The following is a 14,422-nucleotide window of genomic DNA, read 5'->3' as shown; positions in this document are numbered from 1 at the left end:
GAGACTTCCTGTTTATCTCCCGAAGCTTCACTGCATGCTCCGGTCTGCAGTTTGCGACAGTTGCCCCTTCTTTCCTGACACGTCCGGAATCATTGGTGACTGGCCTTTCATTAGCTCATACTCACAAACTACCTTCTGTTGTTGTTAATCCACCTAAGCAAGCTCTTGAACTTAGGGGGCCATGACTTCTGTTTTGTGTACAGGGCTCTAGCACACATAGATGTTTAATTAACTGATGAATTAGTTAATTTGACTCAATCCCAGAAACTAAAATGGGTATTTGGCCCATCAAACTGATTTCTGGGCGCCTTTAAAATATGGGCAATGTTCATTTGCCCAGAAGAGGTTCAGGTTTATCTAGGAGTAAGAATATGGAGTAATAAAATATCTCTGCAAGTCCTTTCAGCATGGGTAGCTCTCGTTTAAGGTTTTGCTATCTGGGCAACCCTGGTTTTCTGTGGATGAGTTGAGCTTGATCTCTTACATCAGTCTCCAGTCTTGACTTCCACCATAGCCATGCTGATTCCATCATCTCCTAAGGGGCTTATGCTCAACATTAATGACCCTGTTAGCCCAGGTCACATGTAATTAGGAAAGTGAGCCTTCTTACAACCAAAAAATAAGAAGAGACTCTACTTCCAAATAGAATATAGGTGTGGATTACTTCATATCTGTGCTCATATCATTCATTCCTCCTCTCTCCACTAATTGAGCCCAGTGCTTGACTGTCCTTCTAGTCCTCGTCCTCTGTAACACTGGCAATGCATTCTGCTGAAGGGGAAGCTTAACAAGGTTAGTAACTTAGTGCAGGTTATTGGAGGACATTCATTCTGAGTTTCGAGTCCAAGTGAGTCCAGAAAGCAATGGAATATTCCATATATTCCCCCATGTGACTTCTGCTGCCTGCCAGGGTCTGCTTCTCTTGTGAGAAATCAGAGCTGTCTGGCTGTGGCCGGCTAAAATCAGAGAAATCCTGACTTTAGCCATTTCAGAAAGTGACCCAGTATCAGAGGAATGATGAGGACATAAATATGAGTGAAAGGCTTGGAGTTCTTCCTTTGCTCTCCCAGAATGGGTGCTCACTACTTTGACTGTTGAGACTATCGCTTTATCTACATTTTGACTAGCACTTGGAACACTACCTCTGGGCAACTTAAACGAAAACTTGTTTCCCAGGGTGAAGTAAACGGGAAGAAAATTCCATTGTTCATCAAATGTGGTATAAACGGTTTGCCTAAGCTGCCTATTTCTGGGTGCATTCCTGACAAAACAACCGAGGGAGCAATAATGGGTACTTCAAGCTTTTCTTTTCTACCCCCGATATGTGAAAAGATAGCCTAAGTTATCTGGGAAGGGACAGCAGTCAGCTGTGCTGGATTTCCAGTGCTTCCCAGATTCTGTACCATTAGCTTATTTTTTCCAACGTGGCTCTGTAATAACAACCCACTCCTTTCCCTGCACTCCTGGCCCCTTCTGATGTTTTGTTATGCTCATGCTGAAAGAAAAGGTGTCTGTGCATACTGTATCTCTTCATTTGGCTTCAGGGATTTCCCTTTGATTTGGAAAGAATAATCTCTCAAATTCCGCTCTAAAATATACAGGAGAAAGAAAAAAAGATAAAGCTCCAGGAATGTGTGCTGGTGTTGACATTTTGTTCTAATACGGCTCATGTGAATGATCAATTACTCCAAGTCTTAATTATCCGCACTGTGGTGCGCCACGGATGTGTGTGGCCCGGTTTAGCTTTGTTGCCATCCCTCCAGGTATGAAAACAGCCACTCTCCCACAGGTACCTCCTAGACACCAGGAGCAACTCCACAGCCCCCTCATTGCTCTCTGCCTGGTTCTGCCCGGAATATTTATGGTGAGTCGCCAGTTATCTCCTCCCTGGCAGCCGTCCCTGCTTTCCTGCAGCAAGCAATTGCCCACACGCACATTTGCAAACAGAGGCTCACTCAAGTGTCACTGAAGGAGACAGGAGGTGGAGCCAAAAGGGCTTTAAAAAGGAAAGGGAGTCATTCTACTTTGCAAAAAGAGAAACTATGTTTGGGGAGGAATCCTATCTCTGTACTTCTTTTTCAGCCTCAGCAAGGGTCGGTCGGAACTTTCCATCACTTTCCTTTTTTTCCTCTCTCACCGCGGCCTACACTGCTCTGCCTGTCACAGGGAAGTCAGCAGCAGGCCTCTAGAAGTCAGCGGCCGTGAAACTGTGAAATTTGTCATACGGGTGTCAGGTATGTCTTACTGACTTCCCAAGAATTTTGATAAAGAAATCTTGCCCCGGGGGTCCCCGACAGGCTGCAGGCCACCGTCTTGAGTTGAAGAAGGAAGAGCTGGAAGACTATACAGCAAAGGAGCAGAGCGAAAGATGCCCCAGGGCTGCAGGCCAACCCAGGGGGACACGCTTGGGGTCAGACGTACCCACTCTGCCCGGGCTATGCTCAAGCAAAGTCAAGTGATTTTCTATTGAAGGTTCAAGCCTATCAAGATTATGCTGCTCGTCCTAGTCATTCTGTTGCCTGTAGTTTTTAAATGTAGTTCTGCTAGTCTCTCAGTCCTGGAACACTGGAACTGCCCTGAAGCCTCTCCCTCAGGAAAGGGAAATTCTACTTGTGTGGGTAAGTCATCTCATTAAAAGGAATTCATATCCTCCCAGAAACTGCCTTCATATACCTGTCCATTCTGTTTTGTATACTTGGGTGTTTTTTTCTGATTTGTCTTTGGGTGGGTGTATTTGGGTAATTTTTGTTCTCTAATGCAAGTACATTTCCTTCTGGTTGTGAGAGGTAATCTGCTACCAACTATAAAAATTCACAGCTCTCAAACTGTTCTTATGTGTTTGAGTGAATATGTCTCATTTGTAAGTAACTGAACATTTCTTTTCATGTAAACTGCTGTATTTATTCTGACATGAGGAGTATCTATTCACTTGGCTAGTCAGCTTTATATTGGAAGCTGGGGAAACAGATGGATTTTTTTGGGGAAACTGTTTCTATATAAGCCATAAAGTTAAAAAAAAAATCCTTCTTTCTGATAACTTTGTATAAGAACTCAGAAGGTGCTAAAACACTCGTGAAAAATGGGAAGGGAATAGGGAACAAATGTGGTTCTGTCATTTTGAAAGCCAAGTTTCAAGTTCAACCTCCTCTCCCCTCTCCTGCTGTTTCTGAGCTCTGAGGGCAACTTCAGTTTTTGACTAACAGGTGCATTGAAACTTTGAGCACTGCTAAGAAATGACAGTATGCCACACACCCCTCCTATATTAAATGGGTTTTCCATCAAGGAGAAATGGAACTTTTACCAGACGCAAAGAGTCATCATGCTTGAGAACTTTGTCTGAAAAACATCTCTCTCTCTCCCCACTCCTGCTTCCCCTTCTTCCCTTCTCTCCACCTTCCCCCCCAAAAGGCCCCCACGAACCTGTTCCTCAGCTGTTGGAGCAGAAGTAAAAACTTGGACAGTTATGTCAAGTGGATTGGAGACTCTCTGGGGCAGGAGAATTTTCTGAGACTAGTTGGCCAGTGCCCTGAGACAGGCTCTGCCTTCTGCATGGGATGTGAGGGGAGATGGTAGGAGCCAGTCAAGAAGCAGAATCTGAGAGAGCAAAATTTTAGAGAAATGAACTGCTGCATATACCTTTAGAGGCTCAGGGAACAAACTGACTGATTCCTGCTTGCAAAGGAGCCTCTGCCTTGGGCTCCTCGCTGCCCCTGCAGGTGGCTCAGAGCTGCCATCACTAAGGCTGGTTGCACCAAGTAAACCTAAAGGCCAGGCTAGAGACAGTGAGTCAAGCGGGACTGGGTCAGAGTGGAAGGCTTTAGAAGCAAACACACCTCCTTTCAAATCCATTCTACCTATTGAATACTTGAGCAAGACTAGATTGTTGCTGGGAACTAAGTATACCCCCGTTTCGGGATTGTCATGGGGATGGCGTGAGATGACACATGAAATGCACCCAGCATGGAGGTTGCAGGTGGTGCTCAATAATGTCCCTTGGCCCTTCCACAGCTTGACTAAAACCCTTTGATCAAGTCATACCAGGAGGTGCCTTATTTGAACAGTCCTGTGACATGGCACAGACCCCAGAAAGTGTAGAATGTCTGGATGCCACTTGGTGATTCTGCCTCTGCTCCCTCGTTCCTTGCAAGTCACTGGTTTAAACCCCCCTGCTTTACACTCCACATCTCATGTTAGCCGATAACTGCCTGGGTCACACCCTGTGCCCCCTGCATTTCAGAGGATAGTATTCCTCCCCTCTAAATAGATACAGTGCTATCTAATTTTCTGCCAATTAAATTCTACTGGCCTTTTTACTTGCCTTTGGCATTGAGCCAGACCACCTCTGGCCAGCAGGAAGAACGCTTTGTGGTTTGACAAAGTTCAGGTTACTTTGTGCTAGGTTGTCATTCATGTGACTGCTAGCCGGGTAAGTCACTTGATAACACGGAATTGGGTTTTTTCATTCTACCCTCCACCATCCTTCCTGCCTCTTTTTTTTTTTTTAATTGAATGAGTATTTTATTAGCCATATTTGAGCTAGAGTTAGGTGAGAAGAGCAATAAGGAAAACTGCTGGCAAGTGGCTTCTGAACTTTCAAGCCTGTTTGCCCTGGAGGAGAAAAATCAGTTGAAAAAAGGAACTTTTCCTGTTTGCCATGTGTACCTGTATTATTTGTCTGAACTTTCTTAGTAAATAAAGGGTGAGGAAGAAGTACAGGCCAACTGTGAGACAGCTGGCTGTAGGAGGGATCGGGGGTACTAAGTTAGCCAACTGGGAAGATCGCTCTTCGCCGTAAACAGTGAGATCCTTGATTTCAGCACTGGCTGAGGCTTGGTCAGTTTCCCAGTCCTGTGCCAAGCAGAGTAATTCCAAGATCAGAATCTTGTTTGATTTTTCAGCCAAGGTTATACAAAAGTTTTTTTTTTTTTTTTAAATCTAAATGCAAAGAAATTATAGAAATGATCTTCTACACATACCATGTGAATGAAACCACCCCCTCAAGTACTCAGTGGTTTGGGGCTTTTGAGGGGCCATCAAGCTTAGTGGTAAAAAAGCTTTAAGTTTTGGAGACAGGCCGGGGTTCAGATACCAGTTCTACTGCTTATGAATCAAGTCTCATTTTTCTTAGTGCAAAACAGAGATCTTTTCCTTAGTGCAAAACACCCTCAAAATTGTTGTCAGGATTATGTTAATGTATTTGTTTTCAGTGCCGACCATACATTATAATCGCCAGTGTCTGGGTTACCACCTGGGGCCATCTGGGTCAGAGTCTCTTCTGGGGGTGCAATCCAGGCCCCATTTTCTTTTTTATTCTCCTTTGGCAATTTCACCAGGCATAATGAACAGCTTCGGTCCAGGACCACTAAATTAATACATAAGAAATGCTTAAAAAAAAAAAAAAGTGCATAAAACAGAGCCTGGCATATAATTAGCTCTCAGTAAGTCTTAGCTGCTATCAGTATTTTTATCATTGTTAACATTATTTTTATTGGTGGCAATAGTAGTAATATTTTCTAAATGTGGCTTGGTTTCTTCTACAATAATTAAATTTGCTTTTTTTTTTTTTAACACACAATAAAAAATGACACATTGAAAAACTTGATGGTTTTACCACATTAAAAAAGTAGTCAAAATAATTTCAACATTTATAACTTGTATTTTTGTAATCAGAAGAAATGTTTATTAAAAATACAAGAACACATCAAACTGACTTTAGTCAGTGTCCATGTGGAACTGCAATTCTGTTTGTCTTTCTGTGTGACATCAACTGATAAAAATTGCACTAAGCACCAATTAAATCTGCTTGCTAGATTTCTTATCAGTAATAATTTTATTTTAATAACTATCAAAAACAAGCCACTTGAAAATGATTATTTAAATTTCTTGCATATTTTTTTCTTGTATTTAGAACCAGTTTCTCTAAGATGTTTAAAGTTGTTGTGGGCTTATAAAGAAATAATAAAATAATTCTTTAAATGAATTTACATTTTGAACAAGTTGTGGTTGTCCAAATATTTGACATTTTAGTTTAGAAGTTGGAAGGTGGGAATTCTTTGCTTTTGTTCAGAATTGAACAGCTAATTATTTTCCATTAAAAGTAAATGGACTAGTAATTTGGCTCACATAAATTCAGACTCTTCTATGTTTTGGACTAGTTTAAGAAGCATAGATTTTTTTTTTTTTTTAAGATTTTATTTATTTATTTGACAGAGAGAGATCACAAGCAGGCAGAGAGAGAGAGGAGGAAGCAGGCTCCCTGACCAATGCGGAACTCGATCCCAGGACCCTAAGATCATGACCTGAGCCGAAGGCAGCGGCTTAACCCACTGAGCCACCCAGGCGCCCCAAGCAGCATAGATATTAACTCTTTAAATGTTTGGTAGAATTCAGCCATGAAGCTATCTGGTTCTGGACTTTTGTTTGTTGGGAGTTTTTTAATTACTGCTTCAATTTTATTGCTGGTAATCCATCCATTCAAATTTTCCATTTTTTCCTGATTGACTTTTGAGGGTTATATGTTTCTAGTAATTTATTGATTTCTTCCAGGTTGCCCAATTTTTTAACATATAATTTTTCATAATATTCTCTCATAACTCCTCTAATTCTGTGGTGTTGGTTATTATTTCTCCTCTTTCATTTCTAATTTTATTTGCATCCCCTTTCTCCCTCTCTCTCTCTCTTTTTAATGAGTCTGGCTAGAGGCTTATCAATTTTATTGCTCTTTTCAAAGAGCTAGCTCCTGGTTTTGTTGATCTATTATTTTTTTAAGTCTGTTTTATTTATTTTTGTTCTAATCTTCATTATCTCCTTCTTTCTGATTTTGGGTTTTGTTTGCTCTTTTTTTTTTTTTTTTAACTCCTTTAGGTATAAGGTTAGGTTGTTTGTTTGAAATTTTTCCTGCTTCTTGAGGTAGGTCTGTATTGCCATAATCTTCTCTCTTGTAGCAGCTTTTACTACATTCCAAAGATTTTTTTTTAAAGATTTATTTACTTATTTTGAGAAAGAGAGAGGGAGAGAGCAAGTATACTTGAGAGCACATGAGCAGGGGGAGGGCCAGAGGGAGAGAATCTCAAGCAGACTCCCTACTGAGTACAGAGCGGGATGGGGGGCTTGGTCTCACAGCCCTGAGATCATGACCTGAACCTGAATTGAGTCAGACATTTAGCTGACTAAGCCATCCAGGTGCTCCTGGATCCCAAAGATTTTGGACCATTGTGTTTTTATTTTTATTTGTTCCATGTATTTTTGATTGCTTTCTTTTGGTGTAGGCAGTCTGGATCCAAGAACCCAGCAGGGGTCCGCCAGGACCAGCCAAGAGGGTTCTTAGGTATATGCAAGGCAAAAATCAAACAAAAGCTTTGAGGGAGTGAGAGCAGAGTTATTGAAGATATAGAAAAAGTACAGGTACTGGCAGAGGCTGTGAGACTCAAAAAGGAAAAGAAGAATCTCATATTTGCTTGGGGTCTGGGGTTTTTACTGAGGATTGTGGTCTGGTACACGTTACCTCCCAGGCATCCAGGAACTGGTCAGATCAAGGACAAAGGCCTGGGTGTCCTCCATAAGTTACTTGGAGCTAGCAGGTCTCGGCGCCTAGATGTCTAACCCCAGTTGTCTGGAATATGGACAAGAAGGCCTCACCCAGTCCTTGCCCAGTCCTTCCTTGGATGTTATCTGTTGTGCTGGAAGACTCTCAAGAAATCATTAACTCCTTGCCCCTTACAAGGAAGACATACATTATTTTACTATGAGGTATGTGTAAAATCGGGGTACAGGTCCGAGCAAGAATAGAAGCAGGAAGAGGAGCAAAAAGCAGATTTTTATGGAGCCCTTTAGTTTTCCTCTCTCACTTTGATGCAGGAATTTAGTTAATGTATGAAAACTTCAGTTGTTTCAGCCACATACGAGGCAGAAACTCGTGCTCTCATCACCTCTTGACCTTCCTCCTAAGCCTGAAGTTTGAGTTGGTGTGTGTGTCTGTTTTCACTTTATGACCTTGGTTTTCTGATTCTCCCAGGCCTGGCTTAACCATGCTAATGTCTCTCAGTGTCTGGGTTTCCCAAGGATTTCCCAGGATACTTAGTCCCCTGGAATTTGTGTGAGTGTGAAGGCATTTGAGAGCCAGCAGACCCCTGTGACAATGACTCATGGTAATCGTTGATTTATTTGCAAGCCCCCTCCCAGTGACAGGAGAGAAAAGCCGGCTCAGAGAAAAGCACTACCTTCTTTCCTCCCTTCGGAACAGCCTATCAGTGTGCCTTCATCAGCTTTGTATATGTAAGTGGATTTCATTCACGAGGTGGTTCTTTCTGTGGATAGATGGTTGCTAGGATACAGAGAGTCCCAACAACATCATGGCAGCTGCCTAGTTCTTCCGCACATGGTGTGGCAGTTGAGAAATATTGTATTTTATTTATTTCAATACTTTTCTGGTTAAAATTTCAAAAGCTTGAAGAAGGATCTTTCTTCTCCTGTAGATTCCATCCTTGTATAAACAGATCAATGATAGAGGATCAAAGTTGATACTATGAAGCTGCTGACACCAATCCTGTGTATTACAGGCCCTTCCCTTATGAGGGTTAAAACAGGCACAGAGACAAGAGCTACCAGAATATTCTGGTGTTTTTCTCCCTCCCTCTGAAGTATATAGTTATTCTGTTTACTGTAGAATTTGCAACAGAAAGGAATTTAATCTCTCCTTGGTCTGCAGGGAGACTGCAAAGGCTATTGTCTTTAACATTAATTTGTCCAGTATGTGGAAATGTACATCTTTTAGATTCAAGCAACATTGTTGAGAATTTTAAAAGCTCTAAGTGGATCCAAAAGTTTATTGTATTTTGGAAAGCAGATTTGGAAAAAACTGAAACTTTGATATGTCCTGGTTATCCTAATGAATCATGGCAGCAATTTCATCTAAGAAGAAAAAAAAGGTATATGAAGAAAAATTTTCATCTAAAATTTCAATACATTTAAAAGCACCCAATAGGGAACCTGGGTGGCTCAGTGGGTTAAAGCCTCTGCCTTCAGTTCAGGTCATGGTCGCAGGGTCCTGGGATCAGCCCCGTATAGGGCTCTCTGCTCAGCGGGGAGCCTGCTTCCCTCTCTCTCTGACTGCCTGCCTCTCTGCCTACTTGTGATCTCTGTCAGTCAAATAAATAAATTTTTTAAAAATCTAAAAAAAAAAGTTATTTAAAAAGCACCCAAGAAAGGATGATATAGGTGACTGTCTTTCTTTTTTAAATTTAACTTTTTTTATTTTTTAAAGGTTTTATCTATTTATTTGACAGAGAGAGAGAGCACAAGCAGGGGGAGCTGTAGGCAGAGGGAGAGGGAGAAGCAGGCTCCCAGCTGAGCAGAGAGCCCAACATGGGGCTCTATCCCAGGACCCTGGGATCATGATCTGAGCCAAAGGCAGACGCTTAAACAACTGAGCCACCCAGGCACCCTCTTTCTCCTTTCCTTCCTTCCTTCCTTTTTCTTTCTTCCTCTTTCTTTCATTCTTTCTTTCTTTCAGATTTTATTTATTTATTTGAGAAAGAGAGAGAATGAGAGAGAGAGAAAGCACATACACAAGCAGGGGAGGGGCAGAGGGAGAGGGAGAAGCAGGCTCCCCACTGAGCAGGGAGCCTGATGTGGGGCTCAATCCCAGGACCTTGGGATCATGACTGGAGCTGAAGGCACATGCTTAACTGACTGAGCCACTCAAGTGCCCATACTGTCTTTCAATATTGATATATTGTCTTCTGGAAAAGAAAGCCAAAAAGAAGCACACTGTGCGTGAATATCCCTCTTTAACATAAACCAGGTCGATGAACATGAAATGACCAGATTTTATCACTTCCGACAGAGAGGATGAAATGTCATTTTTGAAACAAAGGACACATTTGAAGCAGAGTGAGTTGTGGTTGTTGCATTACCCAAGTGAATTGAACTTGTCACCAAAAATGAGGGGCAGTTGCAGACAGGTGATTCTGGTGTCACTTTGCTTGTTGTCTTATTTTGCATGAAAGCCTCCCCTACCCTCTGTCGATGTGCTGTGCCTGGCAGGTTGTGTTAGGTCTCAGCTTTTTAAATGGATAAGGTTCCGTTATGTAGCTGATATGAGCTGCCCCTGCTTACCTCATAGGATTTTATGAAGACTCAATTAATTCATGTAAGGTGCTTACAATCTTGCCTGATTTAGTGAGTTTCCACTAGATACTAGCTGTTACTTTCTACCAAAGACCATAAGCTGCGACATTAGGAACATCTTCACTTTGTGAAATTTTTCTAATGCCATTTCTTCAAATTTGTAATGATGCTTAAAGAAATCTGAAGATAGTGTCTTGGGATGAACAAGGCCTCACCATCATCTTACCCACCCTTCTCTGTGATTTGTCATTATCCTTGATGATAAAGTATGGCACAAAATCCCCAATTCATTATTTTTTCCTAAGTAATTATTCTATTTGTCATATTTGCCTTCAACATTCTGAAGAAATTATATGAAGCATTTTTTTCCCTCTATTTCTATAGCTATGCATGCAGCTGGGGCCTAGGACTAAGTACTGGCCAGGGTGGAATTAATAAGACCAATGAAATTGGACTCAGAAAACATCTAGAGACCAATGCTTAATTTTCTTTTGTTTCTATCTATTTGTTTAGGGATGCTCAGAATGTAGTATCCATGGGCAAATATTTATTTGTTTCACTTTGCAGTTTGGGAAACATTCTTTTAAAGGCAGTTAAAGAAGATAATTGTGTTAGTTATAGATGAGATCCACACCACATTTTGTACCTCCAATAATATTTTTCCAGATGTAATCAGTTGATGAATTTTCTAGAATTCCTCCAGAGGTCCAAGCATACGTCACGGCAAGGGTGGGCATTGTTTTTTTCAGGTTAAGGTTTTATTTCCTTTTGTAGAGCTTATAGTGACACATTATTAACTTGGTGTTTGAAGTTGAGAGAAGCAGAAAGAAGAAGACATTTCACAGAAAATAGGAGTTAAGGTGAATAGCATCTATTTATGAATTTACCACAAGCTTTGGCTTCTTCACAAAATGTTCCAGACAAGGAAACTATTGAATTCTGTAAGACCAGCAGGTTAGGAATTGAATTGTTAATGTTAGATTAGAAAGACCTAGAAGATCATGTATCCAGCGGCCTCCTGTTACTGCTGAAAAGCTGAGATCCAGAGGGGCGAAGTAATTCACTAAGATTCTGTAATACTTTGAACTCAGGACCCTGGACTCATAAAATTTACCATGTATGTGCCACCTCCCATGACTGATGGTTGAAAGCCCACCAGTGTAATGATTAGTTCTCCTTACCTAAAAGTATTAATAATATTGGGTTGGTTTAGGTTAAGTCTCTTAATATGTCTAGTTGTTTATATTTAAAGCACCTTGAAAGTAGGACTAAGGTTTCCTTTTAAATAAATTATACCAATAAGTTAATTCAAATCAATTCAACAAATGTCTATTCAACATCAATTATGTGTTTAGACTGACAGTGTTAATATCATTGATTTAAATGCCCAGGGTCTCCTGAGGGGACAGAGGGGTTCCCAGCTCAGAGAGCTGGATGTGGAGTGTTTACTTGATGACTTATAGACCATATTAGTTGGATTTACCAAAACTAACTTTGACAAAATCCGACAAGTGGCTTAAAGACCTTCCTGCAAAGGAACTAAAGATTGCAGACAATGCTACTAATTCAAGCTCAAGAGAATAATGAGGGAAGGACAGAAGGACACTTTTCTTTTTCCTAGAATAAGCTCTTTCTTGGTTGCATAAGAGACAAAAACAACGTAAGTCTCTTTAGACTTGACAAAAAAATAAGGAAAAAATTTAATAAGAAGATAGTCCGAAAACTGGATTTATGTTTATTAATATTAGCGATGAGCCACACAAGTGTAAATTTTGCCTTGAAATGTTAGCTAACGGTAACATGAAGCCTTCAGGACAGACAAGATATTTTAATATGAGTATCCAGGAATGCAAAATGACTTTTTCTGCTTTTTACAGATGTGCTCAAAGTTTGGATATATAGGACTCTATTTACTAAGCTTAATGACAAAAATTTAGAAGGCTCTCAAGATTTCTGACATTACAGCAAAAATAGAAAAGCCTCTTACTATTAGTGAAATACATATTTCTCCTGCTTCCTGCTGTGGTAGAGCACAGCTAAAATAATACATGGAAAACCGCATAACAGCAGATTAAAATGTGTTCTTTTGTCAGCAAACACTGTTGAAAACTTCACAGAAAGCATTACCGAAATTTTGAAGAGAAAATATTATAAAAATTATGGAGTTGAGTAAAAATAAAGGTGTTTCTAAATATAGCTTGGCTTATGGCATTTTCCAGAAAGTAATAGTCAACACTTATATGACTACTCATTGTATGTGAGGAAAAATTCTAAGCACGTGGCATGAAATAATTTGTTTAGTTTTCATAATAATTCTATGAGGTAAGTACTATTATCATCTCCATTTAAAGATGATGAATCCAATACGCAGAGAGGTTAAGTAATGAGCTAAACGTCAGACAGCTAATAATTAGTGGTGCTGGGAAACAATCAACAGGGGCTTTCTGTCTCAGTGCTAGTGATCTTAGCCACTCTTGCATTCGTCTTTGTTTCAACAATGAAATGCACAAAGAACGAATACTTTTTCATTAACCAATAAAGGAAAAATGCATCAGAGAAGAAATTTTCCCCATAGTCAATGACTTCTTTATCTATTGACAAATGTGTTATGAAAAACGTAGTAGAAGTGTACCCAGTGCCAATGGAACCATTGAATTTACTGGCATATCAGCAAAAGAGATTCTTAGGTAAGATCACAGCGGGCCCTATACCACAGTCCTTGGCAGTCTTCCAGGGCAGCAGTGTTGTCAAGAAATTGAAACTAGAACTGCATAAAGTGCAGTGGGGTATCACTGATGACTTGACTTCTCCAAAACAAGACTGAACTGGATTCTTTGTGATACTTTGTATTGGATGCGGGAGTGGGGGCAGTAACCATGAACCTATTCTTTCCATAGGCTTGCCATAGAGCATCCTCAAGCAAAGCACACAAGAGAGCTAGTGTTACATAGTTTTCTTTTCCTTTTCCTTCCTTCCTTCCTTTTTTTTTTTTTTTTTTTAAGATTTTGTTTATTTATTTGACAGGCAGCAAGAGAAGGAGTGGGAGAGGAAGAAACAGGGTTCCCGCCAAGCAGGGAGCCGGATGTGGGGCTTGATCCCAGGACCCTGTGATCATGATCTGAGGCCAAGGCAGACGCTTAACCAACTGAGCCACTTAGGACCCCATAGTTTTCTTTTTAAAAAAGAATAAGTGTTTCAGTGTGTTGTTGTTGTTGTTGTTGTTGTCTTACCTTTTCTGTGATGACAAATAGATGGTACTAGTATGCTACTCAAAAAAATAAAATCAGACATTTTCCCCCTTCAAACTGAAGGTGATATTCTAACCATGAGGAAGTAACTGCTGATTGTAAGAAACTTGTGTATGAAGAGAGCACTTTAAGACAGGTGTTTAGAAAAATCTCCATTGTTATGTGATTAGGTTGTTGAACAACCTAATGTCAGTATGCCACCTATTAAAAATTCTTATGTCTGCACTCTTATAAAACAACAACAACCTTGTGAGCAGAGTTTTTGGAACTTTAAAAAAAACTTCTAAATAATTTTTGTTCTTTCTAATTGATAAAAAGAAAATATGACACCTTCTGGTTAGTTTTCATTTACTGGTTGAAATCTAGGAAGATAGAGATTTGCTAGCCTAATTCAATAAAATCTGTGAATAATGTGTTTTATGATTTTGTGTATACAGCCAGTGAAGGCAGTTCTTCCATTTGACATAAATATAATTGTGAAATATGTTTGTCTCTGACAGCTATCAAAGTATCAAAACATTGAACTTTAAGCCAAAATTTTTAATTCTTATGTTATATTCAGTCTTTTTAGTAAACATAAACTAATCAGAACGTATTGCATAATCTCAATTTTTCACATGCACAGGGACTTTTGGGACTGTGGGATATCACCAACTGGAAATGTTCAGCAGAGAGTAGGAAATATAGTAGAAAAACACAGAAGACAGATCAAAATAGGCATTTCTGAGTCTTATCATGTGTGTGTTTGTGGGTATGTGTGAACATCTGGAAAAACTTTTCTAATGCTTTAATGTTGGTGAAAGCAGTTTAGTCTGGTAGCAGCAGTCTTTAAATGAATTTGAGCATACTTTATGCTGACAGGATGAAAGAGATTCAAACATGCTTATTTGAGACGAGGGATTACCTACAGCACAGGAACCTTATAACAGGATTCACTGTTCTATAAAACTGCATTTTTATGAATTTTTAAAAAGTTACACTGAGCTGTGGTATTAATCAAGAGATAGATGCATAAATTAATGGAATGGACTAGAATGCCCAGAAAT

At 40.0% G+C, this 14,422-nt stretch overlaps 1 protein-coding gene across 1 annotated transcript in view; it reads left to right on the top strand.

Annotated features, from left to right (window-relative positions):
• Positions 1 to 1,951: 1,951 nt before the first annotated feature.
• EGF (epidermal growth factor) overlaps positions 1,952 to 14,422 on the top strand; it is a 96,993-nt gene continuing 84,522 nt past the window's right edge. The window contains exon 1 of the mRNA XM_082728179.1: positions 1,952 to 2,618. Coding sequence (XP_082584305.1) covers positions 2,492 to 2,618 — 127 coding nt within the window. The 5' untranslated portion in view covers positions 1,952 to 2,491. The remainder of the gene's footprint in view (positions 2,619 to 14,422) is intronic.

The sequence above is a fragment of the Mustela nivalis genome, assembly GCF_964662115.1.
Source record: "Mustela nivalis genome assembly, chromosome: 4".
Classification (NCBI taxonomy): domain Eukaryota; kingdom Metazoa; phylum Chordata; class Mammalia; order Carnivora; family Mustelidae; genus Mustela; species Mustela nivalis.
The sequence above is the reverse complement of the archived record's forward strand: the minus strand, read 5'-3'. Positions and strand labels throughout refer to the sequence as shown.